The sequence below is a fragment of the Peromyscus eremicus genome, chromosome 1, assembly GCF_949786415.1.
Source record: "Peromyscus eremicus chromosome 1, PerEre_H2_v1, whole genome shotgun sequence".
NCBI classification, from domain to species: domain Eukaryota; kingdom Metazoa; phylum Chordata; class Mammalia; order Rodentia; family Cricetidae; genus Peromyscus; species Peromyscus eremicus.
Window position 1 is genome coordinate 156,692,347 of NC_081416.1, and position 22,394 is coordinate 156,714,740.

A 22,394-nucleotide genomic window follows, 5' to 3' on the forward strand; every position below is an offset into this window, starting at 1 on the left:
TGGTTTCTGTTGGATGTCTGTAGCACCCAATTTGATGGTGCTTTAATATATATCTGCTGACTCTGTCCACTACTTGTGACTTACTCTTTTACATTTACTTACCATTTACTTAAATCCAATCATTCAAAACCAAAAGTATGACTATCATAAATCATTCTCTAGACCAAACAAAACATACATTTCCCCTGCATATTCTAGACTCAGAAGTATTGATCTTCGTCCTGGTGATGATGGAGCAGACCAGCAATCATGCTTCTGGGATATTAATCCTGAGAATAAAGTGATTTTGATACTGTTTGTTCTTCAGCTATGTCTACTCTTCCTAAATAGTCCTTCCTTCTGCTCTCTCCAGGGCTTCAATTTGCCATTAAAAAAAATGATGAGAAACCTACTACTGTAGAAATGTCATGAAATATATACATATGTGAAAGGAATTTAAATGGAGTCACCATAGAATGGGGAAGATGATGCCCCCAACCAGAAATCTTATGGCATCAAGGAAAACCTCCAGTGCCAGAAATGGGTTATTTCCTGACTAGGACTCTCAGTCCAGCTGTCTTAACAGGACATTGGCCAAAGGGATCTGATGCACCTCCCCAAACATCACAAGATATTGCCAAGGCTATTGGTTGTTCTCTACAACCTGATGGTAAGTAAGGTCCTATTGCTGAAGAAACTCTTACATATGGACTGAACGTGGAGAAGTGTAGCTAGTGCTCAACTAGAAGCTGCTTATGTTACCCTGGCTGTCCTGGAACTCGTGTAGAACTATGTAGACCAGGCTGGCCTCAAACTCACAGAGACCCACCTGCCTCTGCCTCCTGAGTGCTGGAAGTAAAGGTGCGCACTATTCCCAGCCTAGAAAATTTTCAAAGAAAAAAATAGTCAGGCGTGGTGGCCCACAGCTTTAATCCCAGCACTTTGGATCCCAGAGGCAGATCTCTATAAGTTTGAGGCCAGCCTGGTCTACACAGTGAGTTCCAAGACAGCTAGAGCTACATAGAGAAACCCTGTGTTGTGAGATATTTGTTTGCACTGATACTCTGAGACTGCTAATAAAGTTTTTATTATTAATAATCAGAGGGTAGTGTCAGTGATTGGATGACCAGAATAAGCCATAGAGGTTTTGGAGGACCTAGATAGAGGGGCACAGGAAGATATAGGGAGGGGCTTAGAGAGATTTGCAGCCTTTTCCATCTGTGAAACTTTGGAAAACTTGGGGGTCAGCTGATCATCCCTCCACTGCTCTTTGGATCTATCAGATTTTTATCCCAGTATCTGACTCCTGAGTTTTTATTAATAGTAGAACAATATAGGTAAATGCTTCATCTGGCGTCCAACACCTAGCAAGATCACGCAGTGGCTTTTAAAGTCACCACTTCACTGTGCTGCTGAAGATCACTAGCTTTTCCCGACGTGGGCTTTCCAGCAGCAGTCTCCCTGCACTCGCCGGGCCAACATTCCCCAGGTCATAGTCACAGCCACCCAATGCCAGCTCTACAGCCCCCTGAGTCAACCAGCTCTGTCATCTAGGGGGCCCATGCCCTCAGCCCCCAGCTGCACATGAACAGCTGCAGGTGCCCTGGCCTGCGCATCACAGTGGCTAGCCCAGCTGTTTGGATACCCCACCACAGCCACTCACCTCAAGGACTGGCCCTACACCAGCTCTGTGCCTCTCAGTGGCACAAGCACCTGGGATGAGCAGAGTTAGCCCAGCTGCCTGGACACTCCATCCTGAACACCCCGCTGCCCCTCCCCCCACACATAGCTGAGAACCACTGCTGTATCTGACACACAGCTCCATTATTGCTATTGTGGAAAAATTGAAAAGTGAGCATATCTGGTGAGATACTTGAGAATTCTTTTTTTTTTCTTTCATCACTTGATATGGCACAAATTCTTATCCTAATAGTGAAAGGTTTCACTAAAGCTTGCCCAGTGGTTGGGCAAAACCAAAACTTATTGTAAGCCACAGTCATCCTAGGGTCCCCCCTGCTATGTAGCCTCCCTGGTTCTGTGGGTTGTAGTCTGATTGTCCTTTGCTTTATATCTAGAATCCACTTATGAGTGAGTACATACCATGTTTGTCCTTCTGAGTTTGGGTTACCTCACTCAGGATGATATTTTCTAGTTCCATCCATTTGCCTGAAAATTTCATGATGTCATTGTTTTTCTCTGCTGAGTAGTACTCAATTGTGCATATGTACCACATTTTCTTAATCTATTCTTCAGTTGACAGGCATCTAGGTTGTTTCCAGGTTCTGGCTATTACAAACAGTGCTGCTATGAACATAGCTGAGCATGTATCTTTGTGGTATGATTGAGCATTCCTTGGGTATATACCCAAGAGTGGTATGGCTTGGTCTTGAGGAAGATTGATTCACAATTTTCTGAGAAACCGCCATACTGATTTCCACACTGGTTGTACAAGTTTGCATTCCCACCAACAGTGGAGGAGTATTCCCCTTGCTCTGCATCCTCTCCAACATAAGCTGTCGTTAGTGTTTTTGATCATAGCCATTCTGACAGGACACTTGAGAATTCTTAAGGCAGGAATTAGGTTTTTATTAAAAAATATATATTATAATATATATAATCTTTCCCAAATTAAGAATAGGGAATATTATGATGCAGGGAGTTAGGTCTCTGTATGGTTCCACAATGGATGGTTCAAAAGTGGAAAAGTTAAGGGGTAACAAACTTATCTGGGACTGACATGTTAATTAGAATTATTATTTGGTAATTCCTATTTTATCTTTTAAAAAATGATTTGATATCTGTACCAAATATGAAAAATTGATACAAGCCCTAGAAAGACCTACTAATGAAACTAATAAAAATATTCACAGACACAGAGAAATTTAGAGCAGAACCTACCACACCAGTGCATGATGAAACTGAAGAGGAACGGCCCAAGGTTGTTAGAAAACCAACCTTAATTTATCCAGTTACCATAGAAGAACAATCACCAGATGATAAACACCCCCAAGGCTATGCAGAAGTTAGCTGGAATCCTGTAGAAATGTTATATTTGAGGAGATATAAGGAAGCATTTGTTTCATATAGTATACATTCACCCTTTGTGAAGCAAATGTTAAATTCATGGGCAACTTGGAATAGAATTATCCCCCAAGACAATATTGGAACTGGTCCTCAGTTACAATGGAGAATATGGTGGAAAGAGGAACCTAGGGTCATAGAAAAATGAAATAGAGCTAAAGGTATTGGTATTTCCCAGGACCAGTTTCTCAGTGAAGACCAAAATGCTGATTTGCAAAGACAGTTTAGATTTGATGATTACACCTTGGCCCTATGTTGTAACACAGTTTCAAATGCTTGGGACAAGGTTAAAGAATCAGGTAAGAGGATCAAGTCATTAACTAAAATTATACGAGACCCCAAAAAAGCTTTCACTGATTTTTTTTTCTTGCAAAGATTGACCTCAGCTGTAAATAATATCAGATCCAGAAGTTAGACAAATATTCATTGAATCTTTGGCTTTTGAAAATGCTAATTCAGAATGCAAAAAGGTGATTAGACTTTTAAAGTCAAGATCAGCACTCATAGATGAATGCATCCAAAATACAGCTAACATTGGATCTCACACTTATGATGCTCCTTGATAGGAGAAGTGATTTCTAAATTTTTTAAGAAAAAATCAAAAGGTCATGTCAAATTTGATTCAATCATTTCCTGTCACCACGGGGGAAACTCTTCCACAGAGCAATTAAAGAACCGAATGCCTGTTGTTAAAAACCAATACCGAGCTGGGCAGTGGTGGAGAATGCCTTTAATCTCAGCACTCGGGAGGCAGAGCCAGGCAGATCTCTGTGAGTTGGAGACCAGCCTGGTCTACAAAGCAAGATCCAGGACAGCAACCAAAACTACACAGAGAAACCCTGTCTCCAAAAACAAAAACAAACAAACAAAAAACCGAACCAATATTGTTCTAGATAACAGCACAGCTCCAATAGATAGAACAAAATTTTCAGGAGAGGGCTGGAGAGATGGCTCAGCAGTTAAGAGTACTGACTGCTCTTCCAAAGGTCCTGAGTTCAATACCCAGCAACCACATGGTGGCTCACAACCATCTGTAATGAGATCTGGTGCCCTCTTCTGGCCTGCAGCCATATATGCAGGCAGAACACTGTATACATAATAAATAAATAAATAAACAAACAAACAAACAAATAATTTTCAGGAGAGACCATAAAACAAGCATTTTGCTAAACTTCTATAAGTGATCAAAGACCAAAGCCAAAAATATGAATAAATGGCAGCTGGCTGCCATTGTAATTGAAGGTTTGGTTGACAGAGGCATGGATGTAACAATCATTTCACCAAAATCTTGGCATCCAGATTGGCCTCTTCAGGAGGTAAATATTCAGCTTGTAGGGATTGGAAATTTATCTCAGGTAAAACAAAGTCCAAGGTGGATTGAGTGTATAGGGCCAGAAGAAAAGGTAGATAAGTTAAAGCCGTATGTGGGACATGGTTTGTTACAATAGAAAACACAGATTAACATTCCTCCAATCTCAGAAACAAACCATAAAATAAAGGATACTTCAGTGAGAAACATTAAAAGTTATTATCAAAAGCAGTCACCAACCTTTCAGGTTGCACACAAGCAGTGCACAACAGTTGTTGAGCTTTCAAAGATACCAACGGCCCTACCTTTAACATGGTTAACTGACACTAGGTGCATGCCTTTAATCCCAGTACTCAAGGCAGAGGCAGGCAGATCTTTGTGATTTCAAGGCCAGTTTGATCTATAGAGCAAGTTCTAGGACAGCTAGGGTTACACAGAGCAATACTGTTTTGAAAAAAAAAACCAAAAAATGGTTAACTGACAAACCTGTCTGGGTGGAACAATGGACTTTAACATTAGAAAAATTACAGGCATTAAAACAGCTGATACAGGAGCAGCTAAATGCTGAACATATTGAAGAATCGACCAGTCCTTGGAATTCTTCTGTATTTGTCATTAAAAAGAAACCTGGAAAATGGAGAATAGTAACAGATCTAAGAGCTATTATTGAGGTGATTCAGCCAATGGGCTCTTTACAGCCTGGAATTCCCTTGCCTTCTCTATTCCCTAAAGAACTATTATAGTGATTGATTTAAAAGACTGCCTTTTTACTATACCTTTACAAGAACAGGACAGGGAAAAAAATTGCTTTCACAGTGCCTACTTATAATAATTCCCAGCCTGTTAAGAGGTATCAATGGAATGTTCTTCCACAATGGATGTTAAACAGCCCCACTTTGTGCCAATATTTTGTACAACAGCCACTGGAATTAATTTGTAAAAAGTCTCCTCACTCTATAATTTACCATTATATAGATGATATCTTCCTAGCTGATTCAGACACAGATCCCTTAAAAAAATGTTTGAAGAAGTAAAGAAAATTTTGCCTTGTTGGGAATTACAAATTGCTCCTGAATAAATACAAAGAGGAGATTCTATTAATAACTTAGGATATGATGGGTTTACAAAAAATTCAACCACAGAAAGTACAAATCAGGAGAGATCAATTACAAACACTTAATGATTTTTAAAAATTGCTGGGAGATATTAACTGGCTACAGCACACAACTGGATTAACAACTCAAGAACTAAGCAATTTATTTCAAACTTTACAAGATGATATGGACCTAAATAGTCTGGGGGAGCCCATTCTGGGGTTCCTCGTGGCTTTACCCAGCAGGTCCGCATAGAGGATGATTAGGACCACGGGCCTGAGTGCAGGTGTCTGAGATGGTCTGCACTTGGCTGTGCTGGGGGAGGAGGTCTTTTGCTCCACCCCTTGGCGTCTCTATAAAAACCCTGGAGCAGAGACAGTCGGGGCCTGTTGGAAAAGTTTCCAGGCCCTCTCGAGGCTATCCTTTATTTTCTATCTGTTTATCTTCACAAGATTCTCTGCAATAAATCCTTCTATCTAATATTTCCTGCTGCTCGCACTCAAGAAAACTCTGGGGAACTGTGGGGGTGGTGGTAAATGCCCCACAGAATGGTGCCTGAACAGGGACTAAAGAAAAAAGAAAAAAAGGGACTAAAGAAAAAAAGGGGGGACAAAAAAGGGGGGCTAAAGACAAATGAACAGGGACTAAAAGACAAAGTAATAGGGACTAAAGATAAAGAAAAATAATAGTTTTATTACAGAGTTTTTGGCGAAAGTGCTGAGTCAGCCCTGCCAGTGGAAAGGCATGCTGGTGTTATGGAAAATATATATTTTATATATATATAATATATATATATATATTATTGAGAGGCAGGGGTTTTATCCTTGAGAGAAAAGGAAAGCGGACTGGAAGGATGTCCGATGCTGCAGTGCAATTCTCTTCTGTCAAAATTTTCTATCTTCTATCCCTTTCTCAATTTCTATCTGTGAAAAGTAAGTATAAGGTATAGGGTAGTAATATAGTTTAGGAAAAACTTAGAAGTGTAAGATTGTGTAGAAAAAAATTTAAGATAAGTAAGGCAACTGGACAAAAAAACTCAATTTTCTAACTTTGGGGGCTATGAACGCAAACTGGGAAAAAATCTTTCTTTGAGCTTTACAGGTAGTAAAAAAGCTCTTCTTTGAGCTTATAGGGAAGAAAGTTTCCTATGGAAGCTTTTGTCCTGGGGACAGCTGAAATGCAAAGTCCAAGCGGCAGGAGAAAGCGATTTCTCCCTGAGGCAAAAATGAGGTTGTAAAAAGCCAAAGTTTAAAGTTCAGGAGTTTTGGGGAAAGTTGGTCTTCCTCTCTTGGGGGGAAAATGTCTTTCTTAAACTACAAAACTTTTCTTGGAAAATTTTTGGGGAAAAAAAATCTCTAAAAAGCCTTAATCTTTCTCAAAAGCTCTCTTAAACTTAAAAACTAAAGCCTCTTTCTCAGAAGGACAAATTAGAATCACCTGAAGATATTAGTATGGGGACCACCTGTGATTAGCTCTAAGGGAAAACAACAAACCTCTTAAGACAGCAAAACCTCTCTGTTCTTTCAAGGTTTAAAAGTCCTCTCTGCAATGCAGGAGGCAGGGACAAGTTCCTAAAAAACCTCTACTAAGCTGTCTCTTCAAGCTAGTAAAAGACAGTGGGTCAGAGTACCCTGAGGGAAACACTTGGGAGAGTAGTGGGTGCAGAGCTATAGAGAGCCCAAAAGGTCAGGAAACTACCTGAGAAAAGCAAAAAGCCAAGCTTTTCAGTTACAGCTGAGCTGAGGCATCAAGGGTTTTGTTTCTGAGTGAGCTACGAAAAGGTGCTCCTAATCGTCCTAAGCAAAGATCCCCTGAAGCAATGCAAACTCCGTTAGCATTGTATCCTCGCTTCTGACCAAAAACACAGAGGCGACTGGCCAGGTCTGAGTTGGAGTGCACTTTGGGGATACTACGGTTCCTGCAGTTGCAAACTTCCTGGAGCACAGAGCTGAGGCAGGAAGGTGCAGGACCCAGGGGAAGATTGCTAATGAACAAACAAAGCTAAAGCCGGTGGGAACAGCACAGTTGTCCACTTTCCTTCAAGTCCCGGGTTGATAGGTCCACAACTGCAAAAAGAAATCTGAGAAAAAGCTTTCCTATCAGAGTAAGGACCTTTCTGAGAAAACAGTAAAGCTGAACTGTGTCTGAAGCAGTTGTGCTGCTGAGTCAGAATGCTGTCTGGGAAAGAGCCCAGCCAGGGCAGAACAGAACTATCCAGGAGTAAAGCTTTCTTTTCTGTCAGAGAAAACACCTCTTTGAGAAAAGCTTTGTTTCAATAGACTCCTGTGAGATGGAGTGTAGCCCTGAGGGGTGATTGCCTCTGGCATAAGCTCTGTCCTTGAGCACCCAGACAAGCAAACACAACCCACTGGGGGACTGGGCCAGGTGAAGACCTGAAGAGGCAAAACACCTGTTCTAATGGGAGTTTAGAAATGGCAAAATCCCTCCTTTGTTAGATTTTCAGTCTGTACGCAAACCACACAGACCCTGAAAACAAACGGACAAAAACCCCTACCTTCAGAAGCAGGGAAAGCCGCCACTGTAGTGTCGGAAACTGTTTCTGGGGTAGAGGGGATAAACTGAGACCAAACTGGGAACTGTCTGGGAGAAAGACTCTGAAGAAACAGAGAAGGGACATAATCCTCCCCAGAAAATATATGACCTGAAAAAGCTGCTAGAATTTGAGGCAGATTTGGGGAGAGAATAAAAGCCCCTACCTCCAAAAGCAGCTAGCAGAGGAAAAGAGCCTCAGACAGATACCTGAAGCTCTGCATCTGGGGAAGGAAGGAACAAGCAAAATGAGATAGATCAGTGGGAGAAAATCTCTCTGAAGGAGCTATGGAAAAGCTGTTGTAAATCATCTTGTTTTTCACTGACTGGCTAAGACAAACACAAGCCCCGAGGAAAGTTGCTATCAGAAATGCCAGCATCAATGCTGGCTAACGAGGCAGGTGCAGTTCTGATTTGGGGCCAGTGTCAAATGAAGGAGAGACACCTGTTGAAGCCAGCTGAGGAAAGAACAGAAATCTCCAATGTGCCAAAGCTGAAAATGTAAAGTGCTTGTTCAAATCTCCCATTGCAAAAGCAAAAAACTTTATTCAAACCTCCCGGGCAAGAATTTGTAAGCAAGTCTGGTAAAAGAGAACCAGTTGACTCTCAGACCCGAAAAGAACTATGGGAAATGACTGATATAAGGGAAATGATATAAAGGACTGATATAAGGGACTGATATTATTATGGACTGATAAGGGAAATGCATTCTGGGAAAGGTAGTTTTTTCGTTAAAGATGGCAACATTGCCCTGAAACACTTTTGTCAGCTCGAAAATACGTTCATGGTAAACTTAAAATACAGCTTTTAAAAGAATAAGGAGGAAAATCATCTAAGAGTTTAAGTATGGAAATAGATGCTTCGCAGTTTGGGGCTCCATTGGTTAAATGCCTTATTTACCCTAACAGCTGTGCAAAATTTTTACAGTAGCTGGATGACAGAAAGCTACCTACAAGAGCAAACAAGCCACTTTAAAATCCTTAAAACAAGGGAAAGCAGTTTATACACTGAACGTTGTTTTAGATATGAAGAAACTTACGTGAAATTAAAAATTATTTACCTTTTGAACAAACTGCCTGCAATGAGTAATTCCTTTGCAAATCTACTAAGGAGACAAGGAAACAGGCATTCAAAAAAAAATGACTGCTTTATAGATGGGAACAAACTTCAGAAAAATTTGTCTTAAAAAAATAGTTGCTTCACCTGAAGGTTCCTTATAAGAAATCAATGCTAAATATCACAGCTGCTAATAATATCAGGAGTTAAAGCTAATGAAATGAAAATACTAAATCCTGAAAATGCTTTTTCTCAGAGTAAGCTAATGAAGGATATGTTTCATGAAAGAACATCTATGTTCTTCACTCCTTTGAATAGTAACAGTTTTGGTGAAAATATTGGAACTAACAACAACCAAGTCAAAATGTTTCAATAAATTCAAGATGCTATTCACAAAAGAAAGCTGCCATGCTTTGTGGGCCATATTAGAGCTCACTCCAATCTTCCTGGTCCTTTAGCTGAGGGTAATGCGAAATGGAAAGATCCCTGCTTGGGATTATGGAAGGGTCCCGATCCTGTTAATATGGGGTTGAGGACATGTTTGTGTTTTTTTCACAAGAGGAGAATGAAGCTTGGTGGTTACTGGAGCATCTGGTAAGGAGCGTGGAACTAAGGAAGGTCAGCTCCAATGACGTTCCTATAAAGGAACCAGAATGAAAGTGGCTCAATTAGTGTTTCTGCGGTTTTGTCACTGGTTAATGCAAACAGTGAGGAAATAGAGTTCGGAGCTGTGCCGCTTGTGGTTTTACTAGCTCCTTTGGAAAAATACTTTATATCACCTAATAGCTGTGCGGTATTTGGCGAAGAGCTTTACAGTAGCTAAATACGGTAATTTCACCCTCAGGGTGAAGTGAAGTTTTTCAGTAGAACAAACCAAAAGTACTGCTGTAATAGAAATGTTTGTCTGAATTGAAGCACTTAGGGGACTACTATGAATTTGGGTGAAGGGACAGCCTCTAGTTAAAAACTGTCTACCGCTGACAGTGCATCTCTGCTGGTCCGGAACGGCTGAGAGAACTGGCAACTTTGGAGTGTGGCATCATCCTGGGAAGGTTACAGTCCCCTAGCAACAACTATCACAATTCTATAACAACACTCACTAAATTCCAGTGCTTTATAGCAAGCTGACTATAAACTCTAAGCTTTAGAAATGATGTATGTACTTCTTGTCTAGTTAAGAGAATCTTTCTAATAGAGATAGTGATAATAATTAAGAGTAAGAAGTAGAAAAAGATGAAAATAAGATATGTGAATTTGTAGAAATTCTGTCTTGTTAGACCTGTGTTAAGAAATCTTTAGGTAGCCGGGCGGTGGTGGCGCACGCCTTTAATCCCAGCACTCGGGAGGCAGAGGCAGGCAGATCTCTGTGAGTTCGAGGCCAGCCTGGGCTACCAAGTGAGTTCCAGGAAAGGTGCAAAGCTACACAGAGAAACCCTGTCTCGAAAAAAACAAACAAACAAAAAAAACCAAACAAACAAAAAAAAGAAATCTTTAGGTGTTTGTGAAGTTAAATATATGCTAATAGTAGCCCTAAATAAGTTTGTAAAATAGATCTATAGAGTTCCTTTAAGAATATAAGCTTGCAGGGCTGGAGAGGTAGCTCAGTGGTTAAGAGCACTGGCTGCTCTTTCAGAGGACCCAGGTTCAATTCCCAGCACCCACATAGCAGCTCACAACTGTCTGTAACTACAGTTCCAGGGGATCTGACATCCTCACACAGACAAAACACCAATGCACATAAAATAACAACAACAAGAATATAAGCTTGCAAGAAGTATCTAAGGTAGTCTTAAGACATATAGTAATAAGCTTGTAAGAAGTAAAGATGCTAGTTGTAAATATAAGTTTAAATAAGAATAAGATGGAATGAATATAAGAAATATATAAGAAGTAATAAGAAATATATTTGCTAAAGTAGTTCTATAGTTTCCTTAAGAAGTATAAATAAGTAGATGTTAATGTTGTGAGTTTGTAAAAACATGTAAATGTTGAATGTGAGTCTAAATGCTTAGCAAAAAATGTTATATGTGAGTTTGTAAAGTGTAAATGTTAAGTATGAGTCTATTCTTAATGTATATGGTGAAAGAACCTGAGATAGAGAAGTTAGTGTCCTAGCAGACTGCAAAGCAGGCAGTCTGAGCAGTTTTCAAAAGTTCCAGAAGCCGCTAAGAAGCTAAGAATGGCGGACGCCAGAACCAGCACAACAAGGCATCCGCAGCTGAGATCCGTGGAAAATCAACGCAACACAGAAAAACCTGAGCTAACAGCAAAAATGGTGCAGTTTAACATATTACTATAACTAAAAGGGTCTCTGGCTTGAAAATAAAAGTTGCAGAGACGCTTGTTTGAACTAAAATTGTTAACTGCAAAAAGTTTTGGTTGTAAAATGTCTCTTCATATTTGGAAGTGAAAGCCTGATACCAGAATTTATTTCTTGTTTGAACTTTTTGAACTTAAAATGAGATAAAACTACAAAAATTTTGGTTATGGATTTCTTCATATTTGGAAGGCCTAGTACCAGAATTTATCATTTGAATTTTGGGACTTAAGAAATGAAATGAACAATAGAGATTTCATTGCAATGGGACAATTTTGAGTTTACTTATAGTAATGACCTAGAAACCGTTTTCTGGAATTGGGTTAAAAATGGAACTGTTTAAATGAAGAAATTTATTGTTTCTACCTTGACTCAAGATACAGTTTTGTGTATGCATATATGCTGGTGATTCAAGTATTGTTCTATGTTAAAAATGCAATTGTTTTGTGGAACTGTTTATGTAAAAATGGAATTACATACAGAACTGGTTTTGTGTTACAAATGGAACTGTTTAAATGGATAAGTTTGGGGTTTCTAACTAGGCTTGAGATTTTGTTTAAAAAATTATAAAGAAAAGGGGAGAGTTAATATTCCTTAGTCTACTTAATTAAAAAAATTGTTTGGGTGGATTATTTCGTTAGTAAGAAACGCAAATGGGGTATACTAAGAGACTACTTTTAAGGTGTAAAGAGTTTTATTAAGAAACTGCTTTTGGATGTTTTGCTAAAAGTTTTCAAAGTGTTAATGGTTAGATTGAAAATATTGCTTTTCAATATGGGTTTGTAGGAATTGTATAAGTTTGGGTTTTTTCTAACTAGGTTAGATTTTGTTTAAAAAATTATAAAGAAAAGGAGGAGTTATGAGTGAATTAAGGTTTAATGTATGTTTGCAGAAATTCTGTTTAACCTATTGATATTAATGCACCCTGGTTTTGTGGAGTTAAGGAAATATTTAAGTTTGATGTGAATACATCAACGTTTTCCCTGTGTTCTGTTAGCAAGAAAATTCAAATGATTGAGTTAAAGTTGTAAGACAGAGAAAATTGTTAACTATATATAGCACCATATATGCTAATTCAAATGGTTCTGTTAAGAGTTTGCTTTGTGTTGTAAGATTGAGAGAACTGTGACTATGTATAGCAATATTTATGTAAACCTGTTAATGGTAATGATGAAGCTAAGGGATTCTTTAAGTTTGTAGTCACCTTAAGAGTTTTTGGTTTAGAAAGGGCTTGAGGCAGCTAAGACTGCTGTAGTCACCTTGGACCTAATTCAAAAGAGAAATGCCATCTTTATCATCCTCTACTCCATACTTGGAGGTGTAACAGCTATGGAGATTGCTGTAAGCCATTAAAAAGTTATTTTTTATATATTAAGAAAGGGGGACCTGTGGGAGCCCGTTCTCGGGTTCCTCGTGGCTTTACCCAGCAGGTCCGCATAGAGGATGATTAGACCACGGGCCTGAGTGCAGGTGTCTGAGATGGTCTGCACTTGGCTGTGTTGGGGGAGGAGGTCTTTTGCTCCACCCCTTGGCGTCTCTATAAAAACCCTGGAGCAGAGACAGTCGGGGTTCCAGGCTGTTCCAGGCCCTCTCGAGGCTATCCTTTATTTTCTATCTGTTTATCTCCACAAGATTCTCTGCAATAAATCCTTCTATCTAATATTTCCTGCTGCTCGCACTCAAGAAAACTCTGGGGAACTGTGGGGGCGGGTGGGTAAACGCCCCACAATAGTCCAAGAAAACTATCAGCTGAGGCTGAGAGAGAATCGGCTTTGGTAGAAGAGAAATTACAGGCTGCACATGAGGATCACTTGGCTCCAGAGCCTGATTGTATCCTGGTCTTACTACCTTCTATACATTCTGCTACACAAATTCTTATGCAGAGAGAAGATAATATCTTAGAATGGATATTTTTACCATAAAAACAGAGTAAAAAATTAAAGACCCATGTAGAAAAGGTTTCTGAATTGATTCTGAAAGGAAAACTGAGACTTCATCAATGAACAGAAATAGACCCATCAGAAATTGTGATACCTTTTACTAATGCTAAAATTGCCTCATTGTGGGCAGAAAAATGGACATTGGGAAATAGCTTGCAGTAATTAGTAATTTTGGGAGAGAGATTAGCAACAGATATCCCAAAAGAAAGAGACTTCAGTTTATCAAGAGAATTAACTGGATCCTTCCTTACATGCTAAGGGGAACACCAATTTCTGGAGCCCCTACATTCTATACAGATGCAAACAAATCAGAAAAGGCAGTTTATAAATCAGGAAATTTAAGCAAAGTGGCTCAAAGCCCTAATGATTCTGTTCAAAAGTCAGAATTATGATATTCTCACGGTATTATTACATTTTCCAGAACCTCTTAACATAGTTACTGACTTTGAATATGCAGAAAGGTTGTTTTACATATTGAAACCACTGAACTTATTCCAGATGATTTGGAGTTAACTTTGTTATTTATTCAGTTGCAAGAAATAATCAAAAATAAAAATTTTCTCTTGTATATAACACATATCAGATCCCATATGGGTCTACCAGGCCCTCTAGTGCAAGGTAATGATGAAATTCATCAGATATTGGTAGCAAATATGCTAGAAATCTCAGAATTTCATAAGGAACATCATGTTAATAGCAAAGTTTTGAAGAAAGATTTTTCCATCACCTGGCAACAAGCCAAGGAAACTATAAGGAAATGTCCTACTTGTTCTTTGTATAAGCAAACTCTACTACCCGCAGGATGTAACCCAAAGGGTGCTCAAATAAATGAAATTTGGCAAATCTATGTGTTTCATTTTGTGGAGTTTGGAAAATTAATGTGCACCATACCATAGATACATATTCAGAATTTCAAGGGGCAACTGCTTTGAATTCTGAAAAGGCTGATTACACATTTTTTAGAAGTTGTGGCCATTATGGGGGTATCCATACAAATTAAGACTGACAGTGCTCCAGTATATGTTTTTAGTAAAATGAAACAGTTTTTGCATATTACAACATAAAGCATATTACAGATATACCACATAATCCTACTAGACAAGCAGTTATAGAAAGATTTAATTGCACTTTAAAATATATGAGTAATGAACAGAGAGGGGTAACAAAGACTCCCAGAGGTGGATTGCACAATGCTTAATTAACTTTAAATTTTTTAAATGCTAATGCGAAAGGAACAACAACTTCAAAGAGACATTGGGCAGTAGAAAAAAACTGCTGAATTAAATCAGCCTATATACTTTAAAGATGTGTTACCAGGCAGTGGTGCTGCACGCCTTTAATCCCAGCACTCAGGAGGCAGAGCCAGGTCTACAGAACAAGATCCAGGAAAGGCATCAAAACCACAGAGAAACTCTGTCTCAAAAAAAAAAATTCCTTAGAATGGAAACCAGGATATGTGTTATATTGGGGAGGAGGTTTTGCTTTTCTTTCCATAGGAAAAGAAAAGCTATGGATATCATCACAATTGATAAAGATTTAATTTGAACAGGAGAGACCTCTTGAATAGGAGAGGCAGTAGTTCATCAAACAACTTGATCATTCAGTCCAAACTAACTTATGAGACTAATAAATGCCTTTTATTTGATCAGCTATAACCTACTAGAAAAGGTAACTCCCCAAAGTTAGGGTTGGGGCAAGGTTTTGTTTTTGTCTTTCCAGAAGAATAAAAGAATTCAACTAAGGAAACTAAAGACCGCTGGACAAATGAGATATTTGAAGAAGAAGGATGAATCATCAAGAGAAAATGTCCCAAGAAAAAGAATAAATTGGCCTAATGGTATATCACACTTCCAACAGGATAACATTTCATAGATCTTCTAAAATGTTTGTTTCTGCTGTTCTCTGCAGACATATAAGGCAAATGGTTTTGTTGTAGTCCGAGTTCAATTAAAAATTAAAACTAGTGTTGGAGCTAGAGTGTGGCTTTCTCTTTCTCTAAACTCAAGCATGCTTGTTAAAGAAAAATCCAAAATCTCTATCTCATGTCAGATGAGGCACCTGGTATGGGACAGAAGGAAACCAAAATTAATGGACTATTCTATTGCCACTAATCTTATAATCCTTTGGTTTTATTTTGATTCTTTAACACTTTTCTTAAGGTATAAATATTATCTCAAAATATATGAGGTTATTATATATATACATATATACTTTCTGTCATAATATTAATGGTTATATAGAATACTGACTAATTCTAGAAACAGGCTTCATCTAGCTTCCTATACATAATTTCAGGCTTGAGTCTGAAGCAGGTAACTAGGAACTAAGTGTGTGTACCCCAAATGTACTTAACAAATTGTGATCCTTTAAACTTTCAGAGATCTACTGCATATGACACTAAAATGTTTAAGTTTTCTGAAATGACCTATGATCATTCCTGGCAGTGACCTTTGAGGTCTCCAAGAATAATATGGGGCCTGCAATGACAAATCCACCTGGACTGCAATAACATCATTAATCTGGCAAACACCACCCAAAAATCAGCTTTGGATTACAAATGGCTCATGACAACTTCAAAGCAGTTAGCTAAGATGGTCCAGCCTCAGACTACTCCAGTTGGGACTTCAAATAAGCCCTAAATTTTCACATCACATTGAGACTGAACAATAGCTAGCTCTCCCAGGACTTGACTGTTATCTTAATTTTCTCAGGGTCTCCCCCAGACAACAGGAAGTAATTTTAAGAACACAACATCCATATTCCCAAGAGGTGGGATGGGTGGTTTTGGTTGGTCAGTGGGTTATGGATGTTTATCATTTTGGGGGCTTGGTTGCAAGTTGTTATTGGTTATGGTCAAGAATGAAACTAAGCAAAGGAGGTTAGATTAAGGGATCTCTTTCTGAAAAGATAAAAAAAATGAGGTATATAGGAACAACAGGATAAAAGCTTAGATTATTGAATCTACTATTAAACTAAAAAGCAACTATTAATCTCAAATATTTTACATTGGCATGGATTTTTGTATATTGATACAAAGTTAAGGTTATTTTTGTTACAATATTCTGTATATTTATTTCTACTCTTGTTTAAGGTATTTTTGTATATTGATACAAATTTAAGATTATTTTTGTTAGGACATACTGCATATATGTTTCTACTTTTATTTAAGGTATTGTACCTGTGCAGCTCATTTTAAAATGTAAAGTTCTAGTCCTTGAAAGCTATTTGGGATAATAAAGAAAGACAGGCTAGTAGTTAGTCATCTATAACAATCGAACTTAAAGTCATGTTAGGTATGTTTTCAAGGTCAAACAGAGATATATTTTAGATAGAGAGATGGTCTTCAAACACTTCAGAGACCTACAGAATATGGCATTTAAGTTGTTTTAATAATGTAAGGGTTTTCATGATAATGAGACACGTCTGCTTCTGGTAGCACCAATTTACTTCAAAAAAGGATGGCGGGCACTGAAGAAGCTTCATATGCAGTTTTTTTTTTTTAATGGCAAAGTTAGCCACTGGGCAAGAAACTTCTCTTGTCCCAACTGCTGATAGTATGCTAAATTGGAAAAGCAGGACACAAAAGAAGGCAACTGCCAAACTTTGTCAAGACAAGGTTGGACAGTCCTTCAAAATTCCTGCTTCACAGAAAAGTCTGTCAGATATTCTAGGCCTGTAAGCTGAAGATGGATGCCCCCAACATTGCAGAGGAAACTTGGATGACTGTATAGGCAGCCAGATGTCTCTGTGTTTCTATAGTTTTGGAAGTTGTTTGCTCTGTACTTCCTGTTTACTCAAGTAATGTGAAGGTCTCTGATGTGGTTGAAAACTAGATAGTTATAGTTACAATTTTCCTTGTTACCAAATTCAGAAAAGAAACTCAGAAAAGAGATGTAAAGTGTATAAGGTTGAGAGTCATAAAAGCTTAAGTTGCTATCTAAGAAAATATTTTAAGGTCTAAAAGATATTTCTAGGTTGGTAATACAAGTTATGACAGAAAGTGAATTAGGTAGAAAACTTTGGACTCATCAAGATGGGATAGATAATAGAGTATTTTCTCTGAATTTGCCAAATACAAATGTACTGGACAATGTGAATGTAATTCTTACTTGATAATTGTTCTTATTGTATATAGCTTTACTTTGTTAAAATTAAGACCTTTCCTTTTTAATTAGACAATATCTGACATTTGTTTTTACTGTATGTAGTTTTACTTTGTTAAAGTTAAAACCTTTTCTTTTTATTTAGACAGAAAGGGGAATGCTGCAGGATATTTTTTCCGCACTGACACTCCCAGACTGCTAATAAAGTTTACCTTGAATTAGAGAGCAAAGTCAGCAATTGGTTGACTGGAATTGGCCATAAGGATTTTAGAGGACCCAACTAGGGAGGCAATGGGTGGCATGTTCTAACTATTGTAACAGAGCTTCACCCTCATCAATGACCAGTGATGGGACATACAAGGCAGCCTTACTCGCCATTAACTTCAGAGAAGTCATTTGAAGAAAATGATGCAAGAAAAGCCTGGCTGATTGCTAGAACCATCAGTTACTGTCTCAGTTTACAATACAGAATGGTTTACTGCTGTATTGTCCGTTCCTACAGATGATTTAGTATTTTGGAATAGAGACATTTGTACACATTGCTGATACAGGGCACAAGGGCCATTTACCACTGTCCTGCTTTCAACTTAAGTCCCTGAGGCATTTCTCCTGTCCCGCTGCAGTCAGTACCTGTGTCGGCAGGTGAGTTCATGAGCAGCCTTTCTGTGGGGAGGAAGAATAACTATATACAAAGTAGAGAACTCTCCCATTATGTGACAACATTAGTGCAATAAAATCTTGCATAAAGTTTAAAAATAAGCAAATAAAAATAATAAAGGCGAAAAAGAAAGAACAAGAAGGTGGAATAGTCATGGTGACACAAGATACTTCTTCGATTGGAAGATATGTGAACTTAAATCCTGAAAATCCTTTTTAAAAAAATGGTCTAGAACTCAGGATCCTCCTGCCTCATCCTCCTGAAGGCTGGGACTCCAGGTGTGCATCGCTGTGCTGGGTGCAATTTTGAAGACTCTTAAAGAAGTGAGGAAATGATGGGAGGACAGTTGTCAGAAGCAACTGGGCAGACCAAGGGGAAACAGTCGTGGAGCAGGGGGAGTAAAAGACAATAAAAGGAATTGCGAAATGGGGCAAAAAGCAGTCAGGTTCTAGAAACTAAGAGGAATCAGCAAAAGGGAAGCTCACCATTCAACTTACTGTATTTCTTGGAGGGTATCTCGCCGTCTTAGCTGGTGTAACAGCATGGACTTGGTCTGGATGCCAGTGTATCTGGACATAAGGTATAAGACCCTAGTCCGCACAGTCTTATCACTGTCCATCAACCCCGTAGTCAGTGGAAGGGTAAAAACGTGGCTTATGAAGCCCAGCCTCTCTAGCATCTCCCAGGCTAGCTCACGGATACCGGAGTTGTAATGGGTTATATCTTTGAGCAGGCGGCAGGCTGTCTCAATACGCATCTTTGAAGGGATTTGGTAACTGGCGAAAATCTGTGTCAGAGCACCAAAATATTTCTTATATTTTTCTGTAGAACAGTAAACTGTGAGGTTGAGAATGGTCTCTACCAAATTTTCTACAAGCCCATCACTAAATCTTCTTCCTGTCCAGTTTTTATTGGACATGCTTTCAAGGATACCATAGGATTCTCTTTTCTCCTCCTGGTACATATCCCCCCGTTTTTCACTTAACAGTTCCATATCTCCTAGATTCACAGATGACAGTGACCGGGATCTTAATGGTCCAAGTGCATCCTTATCCTTATCTTTGTAGGATAGGCTTAGATCATAGCGCAAGAAAACTGGGGTACCATTAGGCCAAAGGCGGGCACGGATCACTGAGTTAGGGATGTAGCAATCAGGAGCAAAGGGCCATTCCCGCCCTTGGCCAAAGAAGCTTTGGAACATGTGGTAAATGTTCAGCCCATCCCAGCCAGGCAGGTGTAACTGAGCAGGGATGGCATTAGGATACATCTGCTTGGAGTCAGAAGTATCGGCATACTTATCCTCCACAAAGTACAACCCAGGTCTCTTGTGAGTTGTGATGGGTATTTGTTTGCCTTCCTCGACAACATGGGGCACAGTGTCATCAAAAGCAATGGCCCGTTTGTTGACAAGAGTGTCTAGCCCCTTAAGTTCCTGAACTCTTTGTTCAAGGTACATAAATTTGGGTACAAATATCACTTCAAATGAAAACATGAAACTAGGAAGGAAGGGCTTTGGGATTTCTTGTATTTCATCTTCGATGTTTAGTGTATTTAGGTGCATCAGCCGAGTAAGAGGGAGTAACTTTAGGCAGGACACTACGTAGATGCTCTGGTTGAAAGTCAAAAGAAGGTCACCTCGATTATTGGCAAAGCAAGGTGAACCAAAATGCAGTTCGGAGTCAAACTGAGTTACCAGTTTCCCACGGAAGTCCCAGATCCGGACTGATCCATCAGTGGCTCCTGTGACAAAGAGATTCAGGGAGAAGCAGACATCAAAGGAAGTGACAGCACATTCGTGCAGGCAGTTTGTCTCTCTCGACATAAAATTTTGTCTTGATTGTGATGTTAGAAAATCTTTATAGTGCCAGAGAACCCAGCAGGAGTGCTCAGTGATAGCACCCACAGAACCTGGCAAGAGTACCACATGTTTCAAGGGATAAACACAGAGAATTTTACTGACAGGCTCTAGGGTCATGTTCTTCTCTGAACGCACCACCTTTGTGAGGTGTATGTACTTGTCCTTGCCATAGGAGCACAGTAAAGGATTTTCTTCAAAACCATCCGGGGTAGACAAGGCCAGCACTGCCCCGGAGTGGATAGTGTTCTCTGTCCGAATCGAGCAGTACTGAGACAAGATTCTCACAGTGCCGCTCTCATGCCCACAGAATATCAGTCCTTTGTTACTATTGCCCAAATGGGACCTCCCGTAAGCCAGGCATTTTACTTTATCTCTGTAGTTTTCTGAAGTGCACACGATATATTTGGCTGTACAAGGGGAACGTGTGACATCAAACACCAGCACCTCTGGACTGTCTATTGCCACAAAGAGCTCCTCTCTCTCTGAGTGATAGACCCACGCCACAGCCTTATCCATGATAAGCAGAGGCCACGTAACAACCAGGAGGTCCCCTGTTACTGGAGACAAGAAACGCAGTAAACCGTCCTCGGTGGCACACAGGATGCGAGTCCAGTTACGGCCACAGAGGACCCGCTGTATCTTCTGCGGAGCAGAGCCGCAGATATTGAAGAGCCTGTAAAAGTGGGGCAGGCGATTCAGTGAGAAAGTAGAGGCACTCTGGCAGAAGAAAGTGTTGTTATCCATAAACTGCAGTTGTTGCAGACCTGTGCCAACATTCAGCTGCCGCAGCAAGTTCCCGGAAGCAAGGTTCCACTCCTTCAACAAACCCTCTCTCCCTGCGGTGAACAAGGTGTAGGTCTCTGGCCGACTGTTGACGCACATCACCGATGAGGAATGGGCCTTGAAGCTGTGGAGGAAGTTACTGTTATCTATACCCCAAGCGTGGATCTCTCCATTCTTGTTTCCAGCGTAGAAGGTGTTCTGTGAAACACAGCTACAGGAGCAGGTGAGGGAGGAGCCGCTGGTTAGCGAAGTGAATGTCTTCACTTCTCTGAGCTGGCCTTGACCCTCCTGGGTAAAGACCCTCACCACACTCTCACACAGAGCCATCAGGAAGCCCAGGGATGAGTTCAGGGACAAGTCCTGTACAAGCTCACGACCGCTCACAGCCACTTTTTGAGCCATCTGGAGGCCCTCGCCATTTGCTAAGATCGACCAGGTAACCACAGCTCCCGAAGTACCAGAAAAGAGCACCCCAGTTTCTGAGTCATAGCAGAGACAGCTGATGGAGAAACGACAAGGCACTGTGCTCAGAGTGACGAATGCCTGACGGTGGTCTCCGAAGAGCCGCAGGCGCATGTCGTCGCAGTAAGCTATTAACAGGCGATGGGAGCTCGCGTGGACCATTGATTTGATGGGTGGCACTTCAGCCATCATGGGAAATTTCATCTTCTTGACTATCCTTTTCTTTTCTTTATTTTTTTCCTGTATCCACAGTACTGCCTAGAAGAAGGTGGGAAACAGAAGCCTGGTCAAGCAGGAAAAGCATCTCCCGAGAGTGCGCTATAAGGAAAAATGTCTGTCTCCTCTTACAGATAGAGGAAGGATTTGGCTTTTTTGGGTTTCCTAGTACTAGATACTGGACTTATGATAGAAGTCCCGAGTCCAAGACCATTTTGTTGGCCTTCAGTCTACTTTATGATGAACATGCATTCTTTGGGCCTGGTAGTAAAAGGGTCGCTAATCTAGGTCAAACTCCAACATGGAGCCAGGTATTAAAATGAACTGATTTTCCAGCTGTGGGGGCATAGCCTGTAATCCCAGCCCCCAGGATGCTGAGGTGGACAACTTGGACCACATAGTGAGTTTGAAGCCAGCCTGAAATACATAGGAAAACCCTGTCTCAATGAATGAATGAGTGAACATATAATATGAATTTATTCAGAGGCATCCCTCTCACTGTGAAACAAGGACATTTTAGGTATGGGACATATAAATTGCATTATGAAGGAAGAAGCAAAATTGAAGTAGCTTTACTTGTATTTGTTTGTCATACTGTTCCAACCAGTTTAAGGCGACGAAATAGTTGGCATCCAGAGAGTAGAAGCACACAAAAAGCTTTTTCTGTAAATGATAAGACTCCTGGTACAGAGTCTGGTGCCGGTCACTCAGGACAATCACATTACGCCGGATGTCTTCCTGAATCTAAAAGAGAAAAATGACAGGTGCTAAGAAGTATGAGCAGACACTTACTCATTAAATAGACACTGAGGGATTAGTGAACATTGGTGTAGCTTGTTTGAGCCTAATTGATATGTTTTTGTCCTACCAATGGAAGGCATTATTTGGGGACCACTTCTCCCCTAATTAGCCTCAGGCTACAACAGAATTCTTCTGGGCTTTTTCTTTAAAGAAAAACATTATAGAGGCTGGAGAGATGGCTCAGCAT

The 22,394-nt window shown here is 39.9% G+C and overlaps 1 protein-coding gene across 1 annotated transcript in view; it reads right to left on the reverse strand.

The window, feature by feature from the left end:
- LOC131923140 (WD repeat-containing protein 87-like) overlaps positions 1-22,394 on the reverse strand; it is a 42,213-nt gene that overhangs the window by 13,971 nt on the left and 5,848 nt on the right. Inside the window, exons 3-6 of the mRNA XM_059278102.1 lie at positions 21,983-22,150; positions 20,044-21,448; positions 19,723-19,827; positions 18,585-18,909 (exon numbers count right to left, since the gene is read on the reverse strand). Of these exons, the coding sequence (XP_059134085.1) occupies positions 18,585-18,909; positions 19,723-19,827; positions 20,044-21,448; positions 21,983-22,150 (2,003 nt within the window). The remainder of the gene's footprint in view (positions 1-18,584; positions 18,910-19,722; positions 19,828-20,043; positions 21,449-21,982; positions 22,151-22,394) is intronic.